General features: G+C 34.9%; 1 protein-coding gene across 5 annotated transcripts in view; it reads left to right on the top strand.

Annotated features, from left to right (window-relative positions):
* kl-2 (dynein heavy chain 2, axonemal kl-2) overlaps positions 1-25,054 on the top strand; it is a 564,598-nt gene that overhangs the window by 142,440 nt on the left and 397,104 nt on the right. For all 5 annotated transcript variants that reach the window (XR_014132735.1, XM_081769103.1, XM_081769086.1 and 2 more), the window contains 2 exons: positions 6,876-6,990; positions 10,624-10,757. Coding sequence is in view for 4 of the 5 variants with exons in the window: in XM_081769103.1 (XP_081625229.1) it covers positions 6,876-6,990; positions 10,624-10,757 (249 nt within the window). In the remaining variant the exon portion in view is untranslated. The remainder of the gene's footprint in view (positions 1-6,875; positions 6,991-10,623; positions 10,758-25,054) is intronic.

Consider the following 25,054-nt stretch of genomic DNA (forward strand, 5'->3'; position numbering starts at 1 on the left):
CTGAAGAAATAGATGTAAACGGAAGTTTTCTTGTTCGCAATTTCTTCTGTTCAACAAAGGCGGCAATAGAAATTTTATTTCCTGAAGTTTTCGCAGATTTCATGATTACGGTGATTGCGGAGTGGTCTTCATCTGGTGTCAAATATTTGAAGAATTTATTGTGTAGAAATGTATCAATTCTTTAATACGGGCCGATACTATTTATCATTTTATTCTCCAACATTTCATTCAACAGACGATACTTTTCTTTAAGCATTCCATATGTAGCTTCAACCATCAAATGAATTCTTGTAACAAACCTAGTATCATTTGCTTCTGCAGTGGACAATTGTGATTTTTTTGCCTTTAAATGCAGGCATAAGAACTTCATAACCTTTTTCATTAATGTAAGTTTCCACGTCTCTGAATCCTTGATCCAGAATAAAGATGTCTCCAGTTTATTTTCATCAATAATAGTGCACGTTATTGTTGCGTCACTCTGTTTCGCATAGTATGGCCCTGCCATGTTGATTATGTATTCATCAGTTGCACAAATGTTGAAGGGTTTACAGATAGTTTTCTTCTGAACGGAGTAAGACTTTATTTGATACTCATTGTTTGTACTTTTCTGATGATACGCGTAGGTCCCATTACTAATTTGTCTGCATCATGTTCATACAGCATTTTAGCAATTGGCGACGTATGACGGGAAATCAGTTCCTCCCTTGTAAGTACTGAATAGCAAAAATGGCCAGTAAAATGTCTTTTTCGAAGGAAGGAACTACCTTCTGCATATAATAAGACACTATCTGCTTGTCATGTAGTCCTAAAATTGAGGATATCAGTTTATTAGAGTTATCAGTCCTTAGCTTGAATAAAACACTATTAGTGCTTGTACTGCGGTTCGATTATCTGAATCACGCATTGACTTCAGCAATTTCTGTATCTCTATAACATTTTTCCAGCTTAAGCTAGTGAAAAGACTAAGTTTCTCCTCTGAAATCTGAAAGTGTCCTATCTGATCATAGACAAATTCTGTATAATGTAGCTCAACTCACATGGTCAGATTGTGCTACAATTCGAATATACTTCTATCTTGAATAGATCATCTTCGTAAAATCACTGATGTATGATATGTTTCGGGCAGCATCGATTGCAATTGGGAATATAAATGCGTTTTGTGATGAGGCATTGCATACATGCTATTTGAGGAATCACTATGAGAGGAACATTAGCAGCTTCACAAATGCAGCAATGCCTATGCGTAGAGATGGTTCTTTTCAGCTCGATTTTTACACATTCGGCTTCTTTTGACACTGACAGATTTACTTCAAAAGATCGATCTTCAATATTTGAGTGAGAACAAGGTAGTAGAGAACTTGATTCATCTACCTCGGAATATATATATGAAGACAGAGAGAGAAGATGGATAAGATGAATAGATGTGACTCACTACACTTATATTTTTACTGAAAACCACAAGTGACAAGTAGAGACCTACACAGCATCCTAATGGTGGTGTGACGAAATTAGGTAGCACTGCGAATATCTCGGAAACAAATTATCCAAGTTAGATGGTTGTCAAAAAGTATTGGAAAGACTAATCCAGCAATGGATCGACAATTGTTGATAATGGTATGTATGCGTTTCAAATATAAATAACCCTCTTGTGATCCCAATTCTTATTCTTGATATCTGAGCATTTGAAATTATAAAGGTAACCAAGAAAGATCTGTCACTTTTTGTGGAGGTCTGTGTTACATTGGCCCTCACACCGTGAGTTGAATGCGAATGGAGATAAGGCGAAGGTCAGTTGTTGGTGTTGGTATATCCAACATACTGCCTGGTTGTGGCAGTTCAGTTACACCATGAAAAGGACAAAATGACCGTAAGGACAAAATGAACATTAGAGCTCCACAGAGCGTCATAATGGCGTGTATGCTGTACAAGTTTAAACTAGGGTTAAACTCCACTGTAGCGGTGCGGAAGATATGGCAGGCCTTTGGTGAGGGTATCGTGACTACGCGGACAGTGCAGCGGTGGTTTACCAAGTTTAAGGACGATGACGAAACACCCGAAGACGCACCACGCGCCGAAAGACCAACATATGTACAAAGTGAAGATCTTCAGGCAGCAATTGAAGCAAACAGTGGCCAAACATGTGAGGAACTGACACTACAATTCAGTGTGAGTGGAGAAACCATTCGGTAGCACCTTCATCAACTTGGGAAGCACAAGTTGGGTCGATGGGTCTACATGATTTGATTCTTGGCCAGAAGGCAACGCGAGCAGACACCTGTGTTTCTTTTCTGTTTCGTCTGAGTAAGGAGTCATTTGTGGATAGGGTGTTGACATGTGATGAGAAGTGGGTGATGTATGAAGCTTCCATGAACCGGTTCCAAAATAGCCGAAACCAGCACTGCACAGAAGAAGGTCCTCCTGTGTGTGTGGTGAACTGCTCGCGGCATCGTGCATCGGGAACTTCTACCCGCTGGCCAGAGCATCAATACAACTGTCTACTGTCAGCAGTTGAGCCGTGTTCAATAAAAACTCAAAACTCTGAAACCAGCAATTCTGAATCGCAAAGGGATTCTCCTGTTACAGGATAACGCTAAGCCCCGCGCGGCTGGGATGACCTAGGACGCCATTCTACACCTTAGATGGGAAACACTATTGCATCCGCCATACTCCCCGGACATTGCACCGTCCGATTATCATTTGTTCCATTCTCTGGACTATCACCTTCGAGGATGCCAGTTCAAATTCTAGTAGAGGTGCAAAATACACTTGATACCTTCTTCACTTCACGGCCCACCAAGTTCTACTGCGATGGAATCCATGGTCTTCCAGAACGTTGGCAGAAGATCGTCGTTGCTGATGGGGACTATTTTTGATCTCCAAGGTACGTCTTAAGTGACATGTCAATGTTCGAAGGGGGTGGGTGAAAAAGGGACAGAACTTTCGTGGTTACCTTTATAAGAAATAAACGCTTATACCTTGTTCTAAGAGATCATATGTTCAACCATGTAGTTGTAATTTACTGTTCCGCGCACATCTGGTAAAATTTACCGTTATGTCTGAAAATAACAAGCGGTTCTGCGAACTAGAAATATTTTAACAACCGGTTCTTGCGAACCGGCTGAATAGCACCACTGACAGCAGCTACCAGCACCTACGATTGCTGCTGATGCAATACATTTAGGTGCGCCATAGGATTTTTTTTATATATATATATTTGGTGCAATTGCAGCATTTCGAGTTATTTGTTTTAGAATTCATTGTACCCAATTTGATGATTACTCAGCAGTCAACATAATTCATCCAACAAATACAAACACTCAAACTTAGTCACTCATTAGTAGGTACGTGGAGACACTGTTCATAAAAACACCAAACCACTTAGCTTGTCATAAGAATACAGATTCTTCAAGAACACAGGCTCTTGTAGAAGTGTAAATCGAATGAGCAAATATAAATGTGCTACTGTCGAACGCTGACAAAAAATAATACCAAAACAACTGCAAATGAACTAGCAGAAGCATCACTAGCAGGAAACAAAACCGCTTCAAGACTACGGTAGGAAAGATATTTTGATTGGCTTATGCAGTCAAGTTATTTATTGCAGACAGTGGGGTTGTCATTTAGGGGGTCAGGGAGGGACAATTGCCCCCGAGTTTTAAAACTTCATATATTTTAATCCATTGACTACTAATTTACTAACGAAAACGTGTAATTCTATGTAGATGGAGGTCTTTTCCCTCAAGAAAACTCGCAAAATACGCTCCTGACTGATTTATTGCTGTAAATTCACATAATTACTATGATTCATTGTTTCGTGTTTTATTTATTTATTTTTTTAAGGCGACAAGGGTGTTCATTGCTGAATAAGTTAATAAATATCAAGTTTCACTGTATCCAAAACTAGGGATGGGGGCACCACAGGCCATCAAATGGGGCCTTAGTGAGTTTGGAGCTTTTCAGATGTGATTTTTCATTCATTCACATAGCAAATATGCAAAAGCTACATCAATAGTTGTTCTTTTCGCCTTATAGGTGCGGTATGGTTGATTTTGACCAATTTGGATCATGGAGTACCCGTGATACAATTTTGGAATGAAATTTATCACGCTCTTGTAAGTTGCAGTGTTTAAATAAAAGATATAATAATAATAATAATAATAATAATAATAATAATAATAATAATAATAATAATAATAATAATAATAATAATAATAATAATAATAATAATAATAAACAATGTAGGTTGTGGACTAAAAAGATGGCAAAAACAAACATGGGTAACACCTACTACTAAAGAGTGGTCAAATCTGCCCGCATCAGATGGATTATTTTGTTATAAAAATAAAATTTAGGTTGATATTATAAAATTAAAGAATATAAGCATTACATGCAAACGAACAATGTAAAAAAAAAAGTTGAAAGCTCTTATAGAACACTTTGTCCTACAAAAAATTGAAAATTTGAACACTTGGGCAAAATCCCCCCAATTGTATTTCTAGATTAATAATATTGCTACCCTTGTCATAATGTGAGTTAAACCAATCCTGGACGAAGCTCGGTGTTTTGGGGAGCGTGTACTTATACAGGTAAAGTGTAAACAAAATGTAAGTTTTATTCATCGTTTATTTATTTATTTTTTTTTTTCTCTTCTTCATGAATGATATCGTAAGAGATAATAGATGGAATATACGCAACAAAGTAAAAGAAAAAAGTATGTTCCCATTCTGGACAAGTTAGTACCGTGCACGGGTGATGCGGAGGTACGGATTTACACTGATGTCTGGATAAACCTCTAAGCCACATTAGAACAAAGGCAGAACGGAAGAATAATAAATGCTCCCTACCGGAGATCGAACCTGAGCCGATAGGTAGATATCTTACCATGGCTCTTAAATAATATATTACAATTAAATTTATCATTTCTTTAAACATTGCATAACCTTCATTATAAATAGTGTAAAACTTTGATTTTAAACAAGGAAGAAACAATTAATATGGTGTTTGTCTTTAGGGTTATACGCGATATATTATACGAGTATATCTGGAGATCAGTTAGATGTTTATGCTTAAGGAAAGTTTGCATGGTGGAAATTCCAAAGTTAAGGTATAGATTAGCTTATAGAAAGAACCTTTCGGGCGTTTTAAAAGTCCAGTAGTCACCACGCTTGCCTTTGATATGTGCGGTTTCGAATTTGATCTCTAGGAAGGGGGGTCCAGTCTCCGTTAACTATAGAATGTAAAAATGGGATTGAGAGGGAAGATGTACTTTTTTTTTTATATCATCCAAATATTTTATTATATTTTACGTGTACACTATATATGGAAAGCGTTTGACTTGTATTTTGTATGTCTTTTAATGTGTCACTGTAGCTTAGACGATAAATATATTATGTGTCTAGGTAAAAGCTAATTTAAGTGTTGATAGAAAAAGGCATAATGAAGTTTCGTCTTAAAGAAAAATGTCTGGTACACTATTGTTAACTTAACAATAAAATTGATATTATTATTATATTTATATTTATTCAATGATATAATTTCAAGAACCTTTATCTGTCATGAGCTAGGTTAAAAATACTTATGCTAAGAACTCACATATCTCTGAAGTGAAATACAGAGAAATTATAACATCTTCACAAGAAACAAAGTAGTAATCACTGTTTAGGAAGAACTCGTTTTTAGAAGAACAACTTGCTCCTAGAGAAAGAATTCGCTCCTCGACCAGATTAAGTTACGTGAGCTGTTCTTAGACAGTGATTATTTTTTTAGATATATTTTCTAACTTTTTTTTAGAATACATCGTGACACATGAAGGTAACAGTCAAGTTCTTGAATTTTTATTACAGAATAAATATGCAGGTATAGCAGTATTGCTAAGTTGTATATGCTTAATTTTTTTAACGTGTATCGTGTTAGCTGTACCTCTCTTAGCAAAGTGAAAGGTACATTTCTTGTTCTTATTATTATACAAAGAATTTGAAAGTTCATTCAGTATGTCTCGTGAGAGCTTATTCATATAAATTTGCGTAGCAGAAGAGGCTTGTTACACTGACAAAACTCCACTGCGCCTTCTATATTAAGCTATCCCATATTAATATAACTATGTACATCTTATATTTATCTCATTGGAGTTCCTAAAATCATATTCAGAGAGTTTTAACAAGATGTCCTCCATTTTCTCTTGAGAATTCTCTTGTCTTAAAACCACCATAATAAAGTCTATCTTCCTGATTGTAAATCATCATCTTTCTTCATTTATATAAATATATTTATTTATTTATAATATTTGCTTGTCCCGTTTACAACTTCTTCCATCATGTTTTTAAACAAACAATTCCTTCACAACACTTGGCCCTGCCATTTGGCATTTCTCTTTTTTATTTCTTTAGTTTTCTTGAGTTACCTACTTCAACTAGAACTTTTTCACTTGTAATCATCTGTGTATTCACTTAACCCTTTCAAGCGTTCTTGTTCCTTCACATCAAAATCACAAATTTTCTTTGTCTCTGTAAAGGATTCGTTTCGCAGCCATAAAGAGAAACGCTCAAATATAGCATTTTTGCTCGACTTCTGTCAGTTCATTTTCTATCTTGCTACGCAATACTCATCTCATTTTGTTCAACGCTTATTCATTTTTTCGTCCCCACGCCGCATTTTCCAGCACAGCGAATCAACTCATGAACTTTTTGTATAATTTGTTTAACTCTTGCTATAACTTTCGCGTTGATAGATGTGTTCAATTCATAGCAATGACTCATACAAAATTTACTTTACTTCATATTTTGCATATTATACTTCAGTTAACTTTTTAATAAATATGTTGTGCATGTTCATATTAATTTACAGTGGTATTGCAGTACTGAGTATTTTATTTTTAGGATCGATTTAGAACTGGACTCTTAGATGCTGCAGAAGCACTGAAGAAAGAAGCAGCTAATTTATATGCGGAATTTCTACTTCGAGGGCCGTTTACTCCTGAATGGAAGGCGCCAGGTATGTGCTATTAGTGGTACAAAATAAAGTAAATTTACAGTAGAATAATTACGCATTTAAAATGCTTTGTAAAGATAAAGGTAAAGCAAGATCTTCTTGAAACTTTGTTTCCATACTTTTCTAAAGTTTCTTCTATAACACTGTTGTACCTTCATGATACTGTACTTTTGCTTTCAGAGTTCAAAATGCTCCCACACTAGTTAGATCCTTTATCTACTTTCTCTCAACTTATGTATATTTTTGTTCAAAATTTCAAACAAATATGTTTTTACTTTCCCATCTTTAAATTTTTCAGTATTTAACTTGTTGTTTCCTACTTTTCTTCCTGAGTATATTTTTCACTGCGATTCCAATCTCAGTCAGCACAAAATATTCTAACAACTTCTACGTTTTTTCTTACCATTGATGCTCGACATCTTTTCTTGACGTAGCAGTTATATGCTTTAGCAATATCCATTAATTGTAGTTATTCTCTACTTCTCTTGTTTTATTTTAACGACACACAGGAGTTAACTTCTCAGAAGACAAATTTTAAAAAATTATACACAACGTAATACTGCTACTACTTAACAACAAATATAATTTTAATGAGTTTCTCCTGTTTCTTTACTTCTTCCATATAAGTGCTTTAAGTCTTTATCCATTTCCCCTTCTGCACAAAATTTTGAAGGAGACGCGTCCTTATGTCCCTCCCGCCAGAGACGTTCATGCTTGTAGCAAGTAAATATTTCAAATTTCTGTTGCCTAATACTATTCTATGGACCAGCGTTTCCCAACTTTTTCAACTTGAGGCACACTACGGGTGTTACTTGGATTCTCGCGGCACAGTTATAGATATTATTATTTTATTATAGATATTTATAGATATTTGGCACAGTTATAGATATTTATTAAGTATGAATCACAGTGGTATTTTTTCTGTTATTATTGATCTCTTCACAGAGAAGAAAGCTCTATCGCTGGTTTTTCCCCGTGGTAAATCATTATGCTTATTTTTCATTCTAATTAAAAAATAGAAAACAATTACAGAGAGTAAAAATTGGAAGTCAGGTATTTAAAAATACGCTTTATTTTTAAAAACTGTATCCAACCTTTTACTAAGAAGAAAAATCACTAAATAACGAACGAACAAACAAATCTCTTTTACTTTAAAATATAAATGTAGGTAATTTGTCGAAAAGATTGAATGATATTTTAAATTTTCAAGTTACGAAAAAGTCTGCAACAATAAAGAAGCAATAATGGTCATAACAATGATAACCATTTTTTTTTTCAACATTAGAAATGTACAGAACAGTAATCCGGTATGAAACTTAAAATTGTAGATTCATAGTAATGTGAAATACAAATATACATTTTCCCCTGCGTTTTGCAATTTGATTGCTATAAAATTAATAATTTTGTTTCGATTCCTCGCGGCACACCAGCAACCCATTCACGGCACACCGGTTGGGAAACGCTGCTATGGACTGTCACTAGTTAAAAATAACAGATACAAAAACTCACTTGAGCCAGTTTACCAAACATGCTTTTTATTCATTAACTTTTTGGTTTATATACGTATATGTGTGACAATTTATTTATTTATTTATTTATGTTTATTATTATTATTATTATTATTATTATTATTATTATTATTATTATTATTATTATTATTATTATTATTATTATTATTATTATTATTATTATTATTATTTTGCAGTCAAGTTTAAAAAGAAATGTTTGATTATTTATGCACTAGCAACTGTTGTCAATTTTCTCTTGTGAAGCAACGAACTTTGCTCGATGATTGTGGCACTACTAGAAATATTCCAGGAACGCATTTTCCTAAACGTTGCGCAATGCGCTGGATCTCTGAAATAGGTGTCCTCTCAAAGCATATATTAATCTTTATTAGAAAAGACAAACTTTTCAGTGCGTCACGGCCATTATTAATAGTTAATTGTCAGCCTAATATTTGTCGCCAGCGGCACTGCCTGCCTGCCTGCCTGATGCCAATAGATGTCGTTAGCGTGCAGTGGATTTGTAGATTTAAAGCTATTGTGTCGATTTAATTGCAGCTTAAAAATTGAATTGTTTCAACTTAATTATTTCAAAGTAAGTCAAGGGCTGTAACCATATTTAGATTTGAACATTAATATTTGTGTAACCTCAAGTTAAAAATAAAATAAATTTAAAAAATGTAAACAGTTAGAGCCCTTACTTAAGCACGATTTTAATCTAAAGTGTACAGCGAGTCGAAGACTTTAGGAAGCAACTAGTTTCGATAATAGGCAAAAGTCGCGTGAAGCTAGGTTAAGGGAATAAGATAGTTAAATAAGTTTCGGACTGGTTCTCTGGGTATGGGTCGCGTGATACAGTGTCTATATGAAAATCTTCTTTCACTTCTTGTTAGAATTTGAAGCACAGTTTTCCTGTTCATGTTCAATTCTTCTGCCATGATTTGGTATTCAGTCTTGAGTATGAACATAGTGAGATTCGCATTCTGTCTATATATGCATCTGCGATTGCGGTTGTAAATTTCTTGCCTCTTCGTGAACGTTTCCCCGATTTTCCTTAAACCGTTTACACCGTTCAAAAACACTTGATTTCTTTATGGCAGGTTCAAGTTATTATAAGCATGTTTTTAAAAAACTATAGTTTTATTCGGACTTTCGTCAGTTTTACTCAAAATTGCTGATAATCCGTTCCTTACAATTCATTTTCCTCTAACAACTCAATGCACACAATGTTATTTTCTCTGATACATTGTACAATCAAGTGTGAGGTGATCGAGTCGAGCACATGTTCAAACATGTCAATGCGGATGTCTGTGACCCATCACCATAGTGCTAAGTGGGATTTAAAATGTTATACCTCGTATATATATATATATATATATATATATATATATATATATATATATATATATATATATATATGTCAACAACATTTCTATTGCTATTGCTATCAGTATTACGACGCATAATTTTATGCTATAGTTCTCTTCCACAACTAACTACTTACGTATAACATGTATGAAGGAAAACTTTATAAGTCACGTAAACAGTCAATAGTCATGCTTACTTCAGCAAAGTTAGTGAACTTCACTAGTTTGCAATGCGTGCCACTTCGTCCATTGTATGTTTTTGAGTTCTTAATTCAACCTAACCTGATGCATGAAATTTTTGATTCGATCCCAACTCCCTCCAAACGGGATTTGTGGAGGACAAAACAATGGTTAGGTTAGCTTAGGACACCGTGTGCGTGGATTTACTCTCGGCACTCCCGTTTCCTTCCACTTTCTTAATTCCACCATTCCATTCATTAACATCACTACCGTCTTACTTAGCCTCAGGGCATAAAGTTGAGACGACGTAAAAAAAAAAAGAAAGAAAAAAAGCAAAGTTTAAGAGCTTTTTTAAGGCATAAAAAGGAGTCTAGGAACCAAAGATATTAACATATTGACTTGTGAATTATATTTCTAGACCCAAGAGAGGTTCCACATTTATATCCAAAACTTATTTTTTCACCCATGTTGCTATTTTTCTAAAGGTTGACTTGTCATTACACAATGTCGTTATTGTGTACTATGTCCTTTGTGTTCATTAAGTTTATTTATTATATTCTTTTTTAAAAAAAAAATACCTGTAGATGCCTTGGAAGAACTGGATAATCTACGGGAAAAAATAGCTGATATTAGAAGAAGAGAGGCAGAAGTAAGAGCTGGCCTTCTTGTGTTTAATATTGGTCACAAAGAGTCACCTGATCTTATAAAACTTGAAAGGGTGAGTACGCAATATTATTTGTATTTGTATATTATTTGTAAAGTATTTGACATATTGTAATAATTAGGGCAAATAGTAAATAGGTTTACGTTCGTTAGCGAGTGAAAAATAAATAAATAAGATTGGTGTAACGTGGTTGATGCTAAGCTTTCGTGTATTATAATATTTAGTATTAGAGTAAAAGCAGTTCATGAAAACAATGCGTATATGAAATACAAGTAGAATGTGTGCAGTACCATTATAATATTTAATAAGTTCATTGAAAAGTAATCAATAGATTAAAAGGTAATGTTATCAGATACTCAGATAAATTTAGTGTGGCATATCAACATAGTTGTATCGTTTTTTCTTATTTTTTCATTTTATATATTTTATAAATACATCTGTGAATATTTTGTGAGAGTTTTGTGGTTTCACATCTCGCAGTATATTTATGTTATCTTCTCAGATGTCGACGATGTTTAACTTTATTCTGTTTATTCTTCTTCAAGGGGTCGTCCACAACGCAGCAAAAGGAGGAGGGGGTTCGGTCTTGCGTAATGAAGTGTTACTAGAGAGTAGGAGGGGACTTAAGTTTCTATTACGTAACGCATGTTTTTTGTTGTAATTTTTATTTTTATTTTCAGGTTTATATACAACCTTTTAAACAAATAATTTCATTCAGTTCTTTTTTATAAATAAGTAAAAATATTTCTATTGTTTTGAGAAATTGCAAACATGAACCTATATAAATTGAATCAAACAGAAGGAATTCGGAGACGCTACTAGACACTAGCATGACTGGTAACGAATCTACGTATATTACAATACAATAAAACTCCGTTTAGTGGGCTATCGCAGCATTGCATTTATGGCTCACGTGTTGCTAGAGTTAGTTGTTAGTGACCGTAACCACCGCTTGAAAATGCCCTCGCGTTCCCACTCGTACCACTATTTCTGAGAATATTATTTAAAACTTTTGATTTGAATCACTATCTAATCTATTCTTCTAAGGGGTTTCACATGTGAGACAGAAGAAACTTTTTCGTGAAATAATATTTTCCGCGATGAAACGATCCACGATTTACAAAGCAAAATAAGATATTAGAAATCTAATTCGTCGGATATTCATCTCGTACTGAATTTTTTAATTTTTAGGTTTGAATATTTCTGAAGAAATCGAGTTTATTTGTGTTCTGATTTAGGCACTGATTTAGGACAAGAGACAAGATGATTTTGAAAAGGGGTAAAATGAAGTCTAAAGTCCAAATAAGATGCTCGAAAGCTTGTTCACAAACGAGAGATCTCCTATGCAGCCACTTCGAATCTGTGGTCGACGAGGGAGAGATTTTTGCATCGTCGATACTGGCGAACTTCAAAACAAGAAGCATCCTAGATCACGGAAGAAGTAGTCGATGTCAGTTCTCCAGATCCTGTTTCACCTACACCTTCCGGCAGTATTTCCTCATTGCCAATCATCGGTGGCTTAAAGGATGAATGAGATCTCCTTGAAAAAATAACAGTATGCAATTTTGAAAAATTAAAATTGGTTAAAGAAACTAATGGGGTTAATGGGGTTACGGCACGACCATTTTTAATACTTTGATTTGGTGGCGAAAATGACTACAAATATATGCAGAATATAAGCATTTTGTAATAAAAAGTTCTACCATTAAAAATAGGTTTTTAATTGTAATAATCCACAAAATAAGCAAAATTGATGAAAGAATAAAAATCAAAAAGGGTTACGTAACAAATGGGGGAGAGATTCGATCATGTTTTGAAGTATGACAAGGAGTAGGGAGGGGTAAAAATTGGTCAAAAATAGCGTTACGTAATATGTGTACGGCCTCTAAGAGACATCAAAAGTTTGTACAGATAGACAACACAGTGTAGAGAGGAGACAAAATATGGAAAATATAATAAAGAAAGAAAAATCATGTCGTATATCTGTTTCACTTATTTTGAATACTAGCAGAATACCCGTTCCTGGAGAATAAGTTTCATTTTGGGCATGAAGGCTTGAATTTGGATTTAAACTACATAGGAAGTATCACTGTTCATCTCAGCGAAATTATAGATTCGACATTAATATCAGTCATCTTCGATCATTATATATATATATATATATACCGGGTGCACCATTTATAATGTCCCACCTTTATAACAGAGGAACTAAGAGAGTAAGAGAAGCGAAACTTTGTACAAAGCAACTACAAGAAGGGGGACATCTATCCATGTAGTGGGTAACATCACTAAGTGAACAGTGTTGCCAACCCAATATAAAGTTATGATTTTTTAAATGGAATGACCTAAATTTAATATCATAATTCGAATCAGCAAAGAAAACAAAGACGAAAGAGATGACACTCGCAGATCAGTGTTGCATACTTTTTGAGAAATATTCTAAAACATATGTCAAATTTAAACGCCTTTAACACACACAAGGAATGAAGTAGTAACTATTTGTGCACATTAAATGAAATACTGGAAAGAACTCTTTAAAATGACTTCAAGTTTAGAAGGATCACTTAAACAGTGTTGCCACAACAGGAGAGAGAAAAATTGAGTTTGGAAATAGTGCAATAACTTGGAAAAGGTCCCTAGTACAGTATGGGTTTAAATGCATAGAGGAAATCAGTATGTCATAAGGAGCATTGTCACGTTTACTTGAGATCGATAAGTCAAGTACTTACTAAGATATTCGGTACTCTGTAAAAGCTGAGAATTATGTGCTGTACAAGATGGTAACGCATTTTCAAAATTCCCTTTTTTCCCTCTGCCTTGGAGAAATATTAAAGTACTAATCTGTGACAGAAGTTATATTCTGTGACATGCTGAATTAAAGCAAAATATTTAAAATAAGGAAACAGAATATTTTTTCTGTTTCATGAATTTTGTAATGTATGTTACAAATAATTGTTTCTTGATCATCATAAACATATATTTCTTTAGTTTAATTTCTTTCTCCTGAATATAAGTTGGAAAAGACAATAAAACGTAGATATTAATTGTTGTGAAATTTGAATAGAAAATACATAGGCTAAGTTCTGTTAAATGGTAGCAAAATTTTTCAGATCATCCAATATTTATACGTACTGACCAATTTTAGGGGAGCATACACAACTTATTTTGTATTTCATTCACCACGAAATTAACTACAAATAATGTATAAATTGTTTTTAAGTAGTGAGTTGCATTTATGGATTCATAGGTGCCGACTCCCTTATGAGGACCCAAACGTTACGAGTAAAAGTACAGCACGTAGAAATATGCCATAAAAGCTATAATGGAACAAACACCAAACAACCCCTGTTAGATGTCCATTAAAAACAGGAAATGTATTTGATCGGAAATGGAGAACCTGGTGGGTCCATGAACGATTGGATCCGTAGTGAGTTGACGAGTAAACGAATAGAGTGTAAAAAAAAAAAAAAATCAAATCTATGCTGGATGGCCACAAAGAACAAGGAAGTATTTAACCAAGTCAGGGCTGGGCCAAAGTAGTAGAAAATCAGGGTGTCTATAGGGACCAGGCGCGTTAGCAAAGGTGGGTATGCTTGTAAACAAAATAGTGTAAACATACTGTGTAAAGAATATTCCATAATTCTTCTGCAAATTATATACGACATCGTATTGCTTAGCGCAGCGTAACTTTTTGTATAACGTCCCACGTTTATGCCATTTAGGCTAAGGGAGACAATGATTAAGGCAAATGACTGATGATAGAAGAATTAATGGGATGAGAATGTGAGAGAAAGCGAGAGTACCCGACAACCCCATGGACATGATGTTATCCACCGCAAACTTACTGGATCGGAAATCGTATCAGGGACCCCACGCACCAGAGGTAAGTGCTCTACCACTGAGCAACCGTGCCCTCGCAGTTTAACTTTAAGAAGGCTTACCCACAGTATTTTCCTATTATAATTCAATCAAAATCTTTTGTTTTTTGTACAATGGTTCACAATAATTGAATACAGAATTATGATATACTGCAAAATGATATGTCTGAAAAGCGATTATTCTCGGAAAAATACGTGCAAACCCATGCATGGTGGTCACTAGAAACTATCATTTCACCTATTTGAACTGAACGAAGTTGCAAACTCACACCGGCTTTTGTCCGTATGGAGGAGGCATTTCAGCGACAGTGTATATGCGCATGATGATAAGCGTTCCTATATCAACATCGAAACTCTATGTGGAAAGAATTCAACTGAAATTTACAATGTTTTGCGGGAGGTTTGTCGAAATAGTGTAGTGGATCATAGCACTGTATTTCGGTGCTCAGCTCGTTTCCAGTGTAATCATTGCGAACACTTCAAAATGTGAAAGACTATCAACTGCAACAGACTACACTCCTGAGATTATTGTGAATGACATTTTGAGAGAGGGTCGACGAAAATATGTAAGAAAATTGCATATGAGACCAAAATATCTGTCACTTCACTTTACAAAATTATTACTGAAAAGCTGAAAATGAAGACGAGATGGGTTCCGCATGATCTGAGTAAAGAGCAGAAAGCATGTTGCAAAAGAATCGCAGAAAAATTGCTTCAACGTTATCAAACAGAAGGAGATCAGCTTTTCAAACGACTGTTGCAACTGATGAAACCTGGATACGAGAGTTTGAACCAGAACTGAAATTTCAGTCGTCACATTAAAACAGTTCAAACTCTTCACGCCCGAAGAAATTCTGCTAGCAACAATCAAACTTTTTACTCACGATGATCTTCGCGTATGATACGAATGGAGATATTGCTACAATAGAGTGACATAGGGGACGTCTATACCAGGCGTATATTACAAGCTGTTTCTGCAAAATGTTTTGCATCCGAAAAGTATTGAAAGAAATCCCGACATTCTTGCAGCTGGTGTATTCTGAACGATAATGCAAAGCCGCATACTGCTCTACCAGTAAGAGTGACACTTAACAAGTATGGATGGGAAATACTTTCCTTCCCAATATAGTCCTGATTTGAGCCCACCAGACTTTGAATTGTTTCCCAAATTAAAAGAACCACTCTGTGGAAAACGTTTTGATTCCATTGATGAAGCTTTAGGCGAGTTTTCATGTGTCCTTTACCTCCGCGAGTTGCGAGCGATTGTGCTAAACAGCCAATGAAATCACGCATCGGAGATGGCGCGCTACATTCGCGTCAGAGTAGAAATTTGTTCAATCCTGACGGAAGTAGCGCGCGTACACTGTTGTATTCACTGACTAAAATGGCGGAGGTAAGAACAACGTTTGAAGAACTGCTCGTAGAACAAGTAAGAGGAAACGAAATTTTGTACAACCTTAAGCATCCGAAGTACAAGGATTCAGTATTAAGGACAAAAACATGGCATCAAATTGCTGAGAATATTGGTATGGGGTGAACCTGGAACCTGGGGCGAAGATGGAAAATGGGGTGAACCCACCACATTTTCCTAACATACTTCCGACGGCGGCGTTTTGAAATACAATATATTCCAGCTAAAACGATAGCTCTCCTTCGGGAATCCATTATCACAAATTGAAGTCGCAAACTTTCTATTTTACGCATGCGCATTAGCTAGCGAGTAGTAATTTGGCGCAAAACACGCACGGATGTATGAAAACGAAAATAATTTACGGTGAATACGCTACATGCGATGCTTCCGTTCTAACGCGGGCATGAAAATCCGCCTTTTCAGTGAGGTGACCCGAGTGATCAGACACCTCAACAATGAAGGTGATCTATCCAGAATACAGAATTTGCCAAATGTTGGGAAGTTGTCATAAACAAGTATGAAGATTGTATTGAACGCCTGTAAAGATATTTTGTACAATAAATTATTAGCTTGCATAACATCTTTCAGTGTGCAAAACTTTTGAAGTGACTGTCGTACAATATATTGCAAAAAATTTTCCGAACAGTTGCTAGGACATAATGTTGTACGTAGCGATACATCTAAATACTAATTGCAAACATTAGAAGCTATTGGTACCATAACAAATGACAGTCTATGTGCCACGCTAATTAACAGTATATGAGTCTAATTTCGTAATAATGTACGCAAAATTTGCGAATCGCAAACGAACGCAGAAACGATGCAATAATTATTATTATTGCATACCGATAATCGAAAAAAAAAAAAAAAAAAACATATTTTAAATTTCGTTAACACAATTCACTGCAGAATGATGCCGTATAAAACATTTTAAGACATTCAGTAATTACGACCTAGCAATTGTGTATGTAAGAGAAAACTTGAACCAATGATTTTTGTGATATTAATGCAAAATTCACAAATTTTTACGTTTGCTGCAGTATCATAGAAGGAGTTTACTAAATGTATACTAAACTAAGCTAACCAAAGCCAACCTACGTATCCTAACTCATATTTTATGTTCAAGAACAAAAAGAAAGAAAAAAAAACACCTAAGTAAAATTTTAGTGAATCCTATCAGCACTATATTACTTGTGCGTGAGCCAGTGTACAGTACATTACGTTAGTCTTACTACTTGCTAGTACTTGCATTTTGGTCAATTTATTTACCTTTGAATTTATAGTAAATATGGTGCTTTTTTACTTTGAAGCAATAAATTTTGAAAGATTTACAGGTAAAAGTCTGTATTTTGCATGAAAAGACATAAACAACAATTTTCTGCAAGCGATAGAGTTAAATACAAAGTAATACATCTGTATTATATGTTTACAAGTATAGATTACTATAGTTCACGTCCCTCGAATTGGCGTGTGGCATCAGCCAACAAGATAGTAGTGCGCTGTTACTATACCTTCAGGGAGGAACCTATTCATTCATAATTGTCCACAAATACGAACAAAATTAATTATGAATGATTTGATTCCTCCCTGAAGGTTTAGTAACAGTGCACTATGAGTTTATTGGTTGATGCCACACGCCAATTCGGATGGCGCGGAGTATACTGTAAAATTCTTACGAGTACTTTACTAGGGATAAAATAAGTGAGTGCATATAAATGATGGTTGTATTAGAAACTATTTTCCACCGGTGCTGAATTTGTGCACAGTGTACATAAGTTGTATTTTATGTTTACAAGTGGAACGCTACAAGTGTGAAACCGTGACAAGTATTATTGAAACTCATATCATTACCAAAATTCACTCATCTCACTATCCTTATTTTTGCATATAGCAACCTTCGCTGACGCACCTGCTCCCTTCGGACTCACCCCCTCTCTAGAGATGCCCTTCAGTTTCGCCCTGCCGTGACTCGGTTAGATAGCATTCGTGCTTTATAGTGGCCTACTAGCAAAGGTTGTTTCTTTTTTTTGCATTGCAGTTTTTATGCATACATCCGGACGCCGTATTTACACGCAAATCCTAGAAGAATTTTAATTTTTCAACAATTGATTATGATGGTCCCCTTGAAATTAAACTATTCGATTTGACATGTTTCCATGTCGGCCAGCGCAAATCATTTAGTAAACAATAATAAGGAATTTGTAAACAATTGTAATTTTTGAACAATTATTTCGAGTTGTACGGCAAAAGTAAAGCTGCACGAGAAATCTTCCTAAAAATGTACTTAAAACATTATGTCGAGCTTCACATGAAAGGCAGTAGCGCGTTTTAAACTTATTCGATGATTTGTAACTATACATTCAATAAATGAGCTGACAAATACAAAAGATAAGGTGCAGTTTGAAAAGTTGGCGGCAAAGTAGAAATTTAAAAAATATACGAATTTTATGGTACATATAATTAGGTATTACCAGAAAAAAATGCCTATTTCATTGGTGCATATAGGCTACAACTCATACAGCTAATCTTTGTAGCGATTTATAATATGGTAGCAAAATAATAATAAATAAAAAAAATGTCAGTTAAGGTCAATGACTTTACAATTTTAAGTTCCTAAGTGAGAGTTCATCTGTACAAAGTATACCACACAAAGAAATTTGTTTCGTGACGTGATGGGTAATGCCAAAGACTTGGGGAACTATTCCGATATGGGTTACGTCAACGCAAAGCAATATTTAACATTTTGTTAGTGATCATCGGCATAGCAGTTATAATGACTTCTTGCATTTCTTGTATGAACAATTTCTTGAACAATGCTTCCGAATGATCCTCTTAGACGTGCAAACGAAGAAAGTAAATAATTATCTTGATTACAACACTTGGCTACACTCAACAGCTACAATACTGCCAAAGAAATTGTGCTCACAAATCATCCTTTGTATTGCTTCAATTGGAACACTCTTACTTATTTCATTCATTCGTGTTTAAAAAAGAAATAATAACAAGTCGGTAATATTTACAGATAATATTGAATTGTTTCGATATTACTCCCCTAAAGTTGCACGAGAATAAGTATATTCGCTGCACGAAATAGCTATTAGGTAGGTCTCGTAAACGTATTTCTACCATCCTGTTAAAATTTGAATTGATATTACTAACTCAAGAACAATTTATATTCACATTACGTTTAATTAGTCCCTTCAAGGACTCAAATGGGTTTCATTTCATTGTATGTCCATTGGTTAATGTTTTATTTTATTTTAATAATTTCTTCACGATTTCTCCAACGCTGAGGGAAAAAAGGGAATTTTGAAACAGCGTAACCATCTTGTACAGCACAAAATTCTCAGCTTTTACAGAGTACCGAATATCTTGGTAAGTACTTGACTTATCGATCTCAAATAAACGTGACAATGCTCCTTATGACATACTGATTTCCTCTATGCATTTAAACCTATACTGTACTAGGGACTTTTTCCAAGTTATTGCACTATTTCCAAACTCAATTTTTCTCTCTTCTGTTGTGGCAACACTGTTTAACTGATCCTTCTAAACTTGAAGTCATTTTAAAGAGTTCTTTCCAGTATTTCATTTAATGTGCACAAATAGTTACTACTTCATTCCTTGTGTGTGTTAAAGGCGTTTAAATTTGACATATGTTTTACAATATTTCTCAAAAAGTATGCAACACTGATCTACGAGTGTCATCTCTTTCGTCTTTGTTTTCTTTGCTGATTCGAATTATGATATTAAATTTAGGTCAATCCATTTAAAAAATCATAACTTTATATTGGGTTGGCAACACTGTTCACCTAGTGATGTTATCCAATACATGGATAGATGTCCCCCTTCTTGTAGTTGCTTTGTGCAAAGTTTCGCTTCTCTCACTCTCTTAGTTCCTCTGTTATAAAGGTGGGACATTATAAATGGTGCACCCGGTATATATATATATATATATATATATATATATATATATCCATCCCTTCCCCTCCCCCAAGCTGCAGGGCTGAAGTTGGATTGAAACAGTATCGGAAGTGTCACTGTTCTTCTCAGCGACCCAGAAAACTATGGATTCGACACTAATATCTTTATTTTCGATTATTTTTAAATTTCTCTCCCTCTCCTAAGTTGTACACCGTCAAAGCGAAACAAAAATCATCCCAGGTCGGAACCTCATCTATGTTGAAAATTTGATCGAGATCGGTTGGTTGGTTCAAGAGCCTCAGACATAGTCACTTTCATTTACATATATATATATAAAGACATACTTTGAAAATTGAAGATTATAAATTTGAAAGCAGCTGACAGTAATTCTCGACTAGGCCTCCCTGTTTTGTCATATTTCTTCTCCTTTTATCTTTCTTTCCTTGTCTCTTCTCTAATGCCTCTGCTACTGTTGGGGGTAGGTTCTTTGGTGCCGTTACTGTTCTTATTACAAGTAGCATGTTCGTTACTGTTAAGACTACATATGATGTTAAAGATTTCCACTCCCTGATAACACTTTGTTTAACTCAGTGACAGCTATCGATTGGTATATATGACGTTGATAGGACTCTGTATGTGTTACACTGTTAGGAGAAATTAAACAATAATACGTACGTAACAGTTTTTACATCTCTCATATACAAGTTTATTTTTGATCACTCTACAGAGAGCAATAGAAAAAGTCGACCAAGATTAAAGAGGATCAATATTTCAGAAAAGTAGTCAAATCTGTGCCTATGCGGATGACATAGCAATAATCACGCGAACCAAACAAAAAATGCCAGCGATATACCAAGAGCTGGAAAAACTGCAGAAGAAATAGGCCTTAAAGTAAATAAAAAAGATAATATATGGTAATATCAAATGAGAAGAGTAAACGAAGGATAAAAGATAGAAATAGGAAACAAAATATTTGAAGGAGTGAACACGTTTAAATATTTAGGAAGCATAATTGATAATGAAAACGGCAATGAAAAGCACATACAAGAGCAAATACAGAAAGGAAATAAGGCATACTTCGCAAACGCCCGATTACTAAAGAGCAAGTTGATATCAAGGGGAACTAACCTGAAAATATACGAAACACTAATAAGACCAGTAGCCACCTACGACTATGAAACGTGGGTAATGACAAAAAGAAAGGAGGGGGGGATGTATTAAAGACATTAAACAGAAAAATACTATGAAAGCTATACGAACCAGTGATGGATAAGAGAGAATGGAGAATGCGGTACAATCAGAAAATAGAGGACTTGATAAAAAGTGAAAATGTTGTACGCTACATAAGAACGTAACGGTTAAGGTGAAAATGACACGTAGAAAAGATGGAAGGTCAAGCCATGCCAAAGAGTATACTCCAAGAAAGGTCATACACAACAAGGAAAAGAGGAAGAGCAAAGAAAAGATGGAGTGAAGATGTAGAAGACGATCTGAGAAAGCTCAAGATGAAAAGATGGAAAGGGAAGATGAATAACTGGAGAGAATGGAGGCTGATTGTGGAAGAGGCCAAGGCTCACAAAGAGCTGTAGCGCCGGCTGGTAGGTAGGTATGTACAGCACCTAAATAAATAATCTATTCCAACAGAATACCAATTCTACCAGGTTGCAAACAAACATTTTTTTTTTTTTTTTTTTTTTTTTAACACCATACAAATTCGTTTTCGTCAATATTCTCGAAAACTGCTTTTAACACTTTAGGCGCGGAGGCCGTAAGCACTGTCCTTTCCCCGATCACGGCAGGATTTTTGCAGTTTTCAAATTAACATATAGTATCAATAAATGAAATAATACGTGACATTTTGTTAAAATAATAAAGTATGGTCCTTCGTTGAATAATTTGCATAGTTTTGTTTTGATATATTTGATATAGACATATTTGCGATATTTTTTAAAGAAACTATTTTTTGAGTTTGAAAAATATTTATAGACCTCAATATAAATATTATAAAGTTAAAAACTAAGTACAATAGCATTATTTGTATATACAAAATGTATGTTAAGAACAGTAGAGTATTGAATGATACACGGGAGAATTGTATACGCTACCTTAGCACCAAATACAAAACATAAGGTGCACCAAAAGTACTTGTCAAAACCTGTTCGTATGTCGTAGATCTCTGCAGTTACAAATCAAATCTGCTTTTTGTGTGAAATAAACGGAAACATTCCGGAACGCAAACACCAACGTTGCAATCTGGGCAATAAAACCTGCTGTCCTTTTTCACTCTCTGTCAATTTGCTTTCTTTTTTGCAGAGCACAGTACGCATCTTCCTTGTGTCAGCCGCCTGGGGTTTGCTGACGGTATCTTTTCTGCAGAGTGTCATTCAACCAGCCGGCCAATTTTCGCGCTGCCAGTGTTTTATGTTGCTGTCGCACTTGTTGGCACCTCTAATTGTGAGAATAACGTACGAATAAAACACGAAACAGACATTTTTTTGTGATTTCACTGTGTTGTGCTGAAGTACCATATTAATCACTGCCATCAAAATCATGTGTATAGCAAGCCGTCTCCATCATTTCATGCTTCTGTGTTTGAGAAGAGTATATGATAATTTTTGATCAGAGGTCAAATTTCTTTTTCGTTTAAATTGTAATCTAATACAGATACTGGTTTCTTTTCTCTATCTATCTTTTATTCGCTACAATCCCCATATCTGCTGTGTGCCTGGGAAATAACATCGATACGTCCATACCGATTCTGAAAAAGAGAAGAAAGAAAAAAAAAAAAAAACGAAGAATGGTTCATCGAAATACTTACCTACATCTGATATGTCATCTATATCACTTTCTTCAGATGGTAATATTCGTCACTGCTATAGTAAGACGACAATTCATCAATTTACGATTGAATGTCATCGTCTGGAACAACTTCTCTACAACGTCCTGCCATATTGCACGAATAAAAACAATACAAAATGACTGCGGAACATAAATCACTTCCTTTTACGTTTCGTTGAATGACACTGCTATCTTATGGCGGAAACCTGAAAAGCAAGCCCCACAGACCATATCTGTACAGCGAAATCTGTTTCCATACGGATTTGAGCGTAATACATAACACAATTCTTTGGGTCGCGTCTCTCGAAGGAACACGCAGTCCGTATATATACGGACTTCGCGCACTAAATGTTAAGAATTCACCCTCAAATATCTGATTTTGTTCAGCTCAGTGTGATCTCTCGATTGATTTATGTTTTGTCTTTGCACACTATTATAGTTAAACAAAAATTAAAATTTTAGAGTTAATCATAAGTGGCGTGGATATCGTACAATATCAGTTTTTAGATTTATGAAAAAAAATTGTTTATCTCGATTCTCTAGAAACCTGTGCGTAAGGATTTCCCTTTCCTGATAATCCTTTGTTCAACTCAGTGGCATCTATCGATTGGTATATATCTCATCTTTGGACATTTTTTTCTCTGTTAAACGCTTAAAATATTATAGAATTATTAGTGGAAAACGAAAAAGAAGTAAATAAGGAAGAGTAGGAAATGAGCGGAGAAGGTTAACAGTTTTAATGCGAGCTTAAGCTGCCAGACAGAATGAAAAATTTATAAAATCTTGACTGGATTGGCGTGAGAGTAAATGAAATTCTTTATCGGGCTTTCGTTACTGTGACGATTAAATTTCGAGTTCTTTATGCCATGGAGTTACTTAAATAATTACTACAGGTGCCATACGGTAAGTTGAACTCTACTTTAGTGAACCAAAATGTAACTAGAGGCAATGAGAAGGTTTTAGCCAACGCTAAACAATATTACCTCCTTGATTTTATTTTAAGATTAGTTGCATCAGGTTTTCGTGACAGGAAGTGGCTCTTTTTTCTGGCCCTTTGGAAAAAAAAAAAAAAAAAAAGATAAAGAAATACTTTTACTGGCATCTCAAGAAGTTGTGCAGAGCCTCTAGAAATTAAAAATTGACCCAAGCTTCCAGTCGTGTGTCATTCATTGTAATGAGTGTTGTAGCGATAGAGCAAGTAACCCAATCGATATTGGAGAAAATCTTCAAAGGATAGAAGAAAATTCTGAAAAAGAGAATTACAACCCACAAGATGGAGTTACAGAAAAATGTGTATAAATAGTAGATGCAAAAATAAGTTAAAGTAAAATAAACTCTGGTAAAGACAGTAGAGATCACGCGAAATATTTCAGTGTATGGGATATGGAAAGCCACCGTTACTCGTTAAGATATTAACCGCTTGACTCTATTAACGAAGTCCGCCGGGATAATCGGTCTAGCTATCTATTGCAAAAAACAAAAGTAAAAAATTCGCTTTATGTATGGGATATAGACTATAGATAGAAACCGATAAAAGTCGCTGTTATCCGTTAATATGTTAATGAATTGATTCCGTTAACGAACTACGCCGAGATAATCGGTCTAGCTATCTATTACACAGTACAGAAATCCAAAAATTCTCTGACATGTATGGGATATGGGTTATAGATAACCATCTTTAAACTTTCCGTTACCCGTTAATGTAATAACGGATAAACTCCATTAAAATATTCAGCAGGGATAATCGCTCGAGCAATCTATTGCGAAAAACAGAATTCAAAAGAATTCAAAATCTCACTTACATGCATTGGATATCCACCGTTAAAGTCACTGTTATCTGTTAATACGTTAACGTATCGACTCAATTAACGAACTCGGCCGAAATAATAGTTCGAACTATCTATTGCAGAAAGCATAATTCAGATATTCGCTTATATGTATGGGATATCGGCTATAGATAGATACTCTTATCTGTTAAGATATTAACGAATGGATCCATTAACGAACTCAGCCGAGATAATGCTTGTAGCTATCTACTGTAAAATACAAAATTAGCCTACATGTATGGGATGTGGGTTATAAATAGCCACCGTTAAAGTCGCTATTATCCGTTAGTATGTCAACGGATTGACTTCATTAAAGAACTCGACTAAGATAGTCAGTATAGAATTAAAGAAGTTAACTTCCATTCAATTGATATTGTGTGGAGCAACGGACGGACGGATAGACGTACTAACAAACAAATCTTATAAGTGTCACTGCGTGAACTTAATAATAAAATGTAAATTACAAATACAGTG

Source organism: Thermobia domestica, chromosome 1 (genome assembly GCF_964235325.1).
Source record: "Thermobia domestica chromosome 1, izTheDome1.hap1.1, whole genome shotgun sequence".
Classification (NCBI taxonomy): domain Eukaryota; kingdom Metazoa; phylum Arthropoda; class Insecta; order Zygentoma; family Lepismatidae; genus Thermobia; species Thermobia domestica.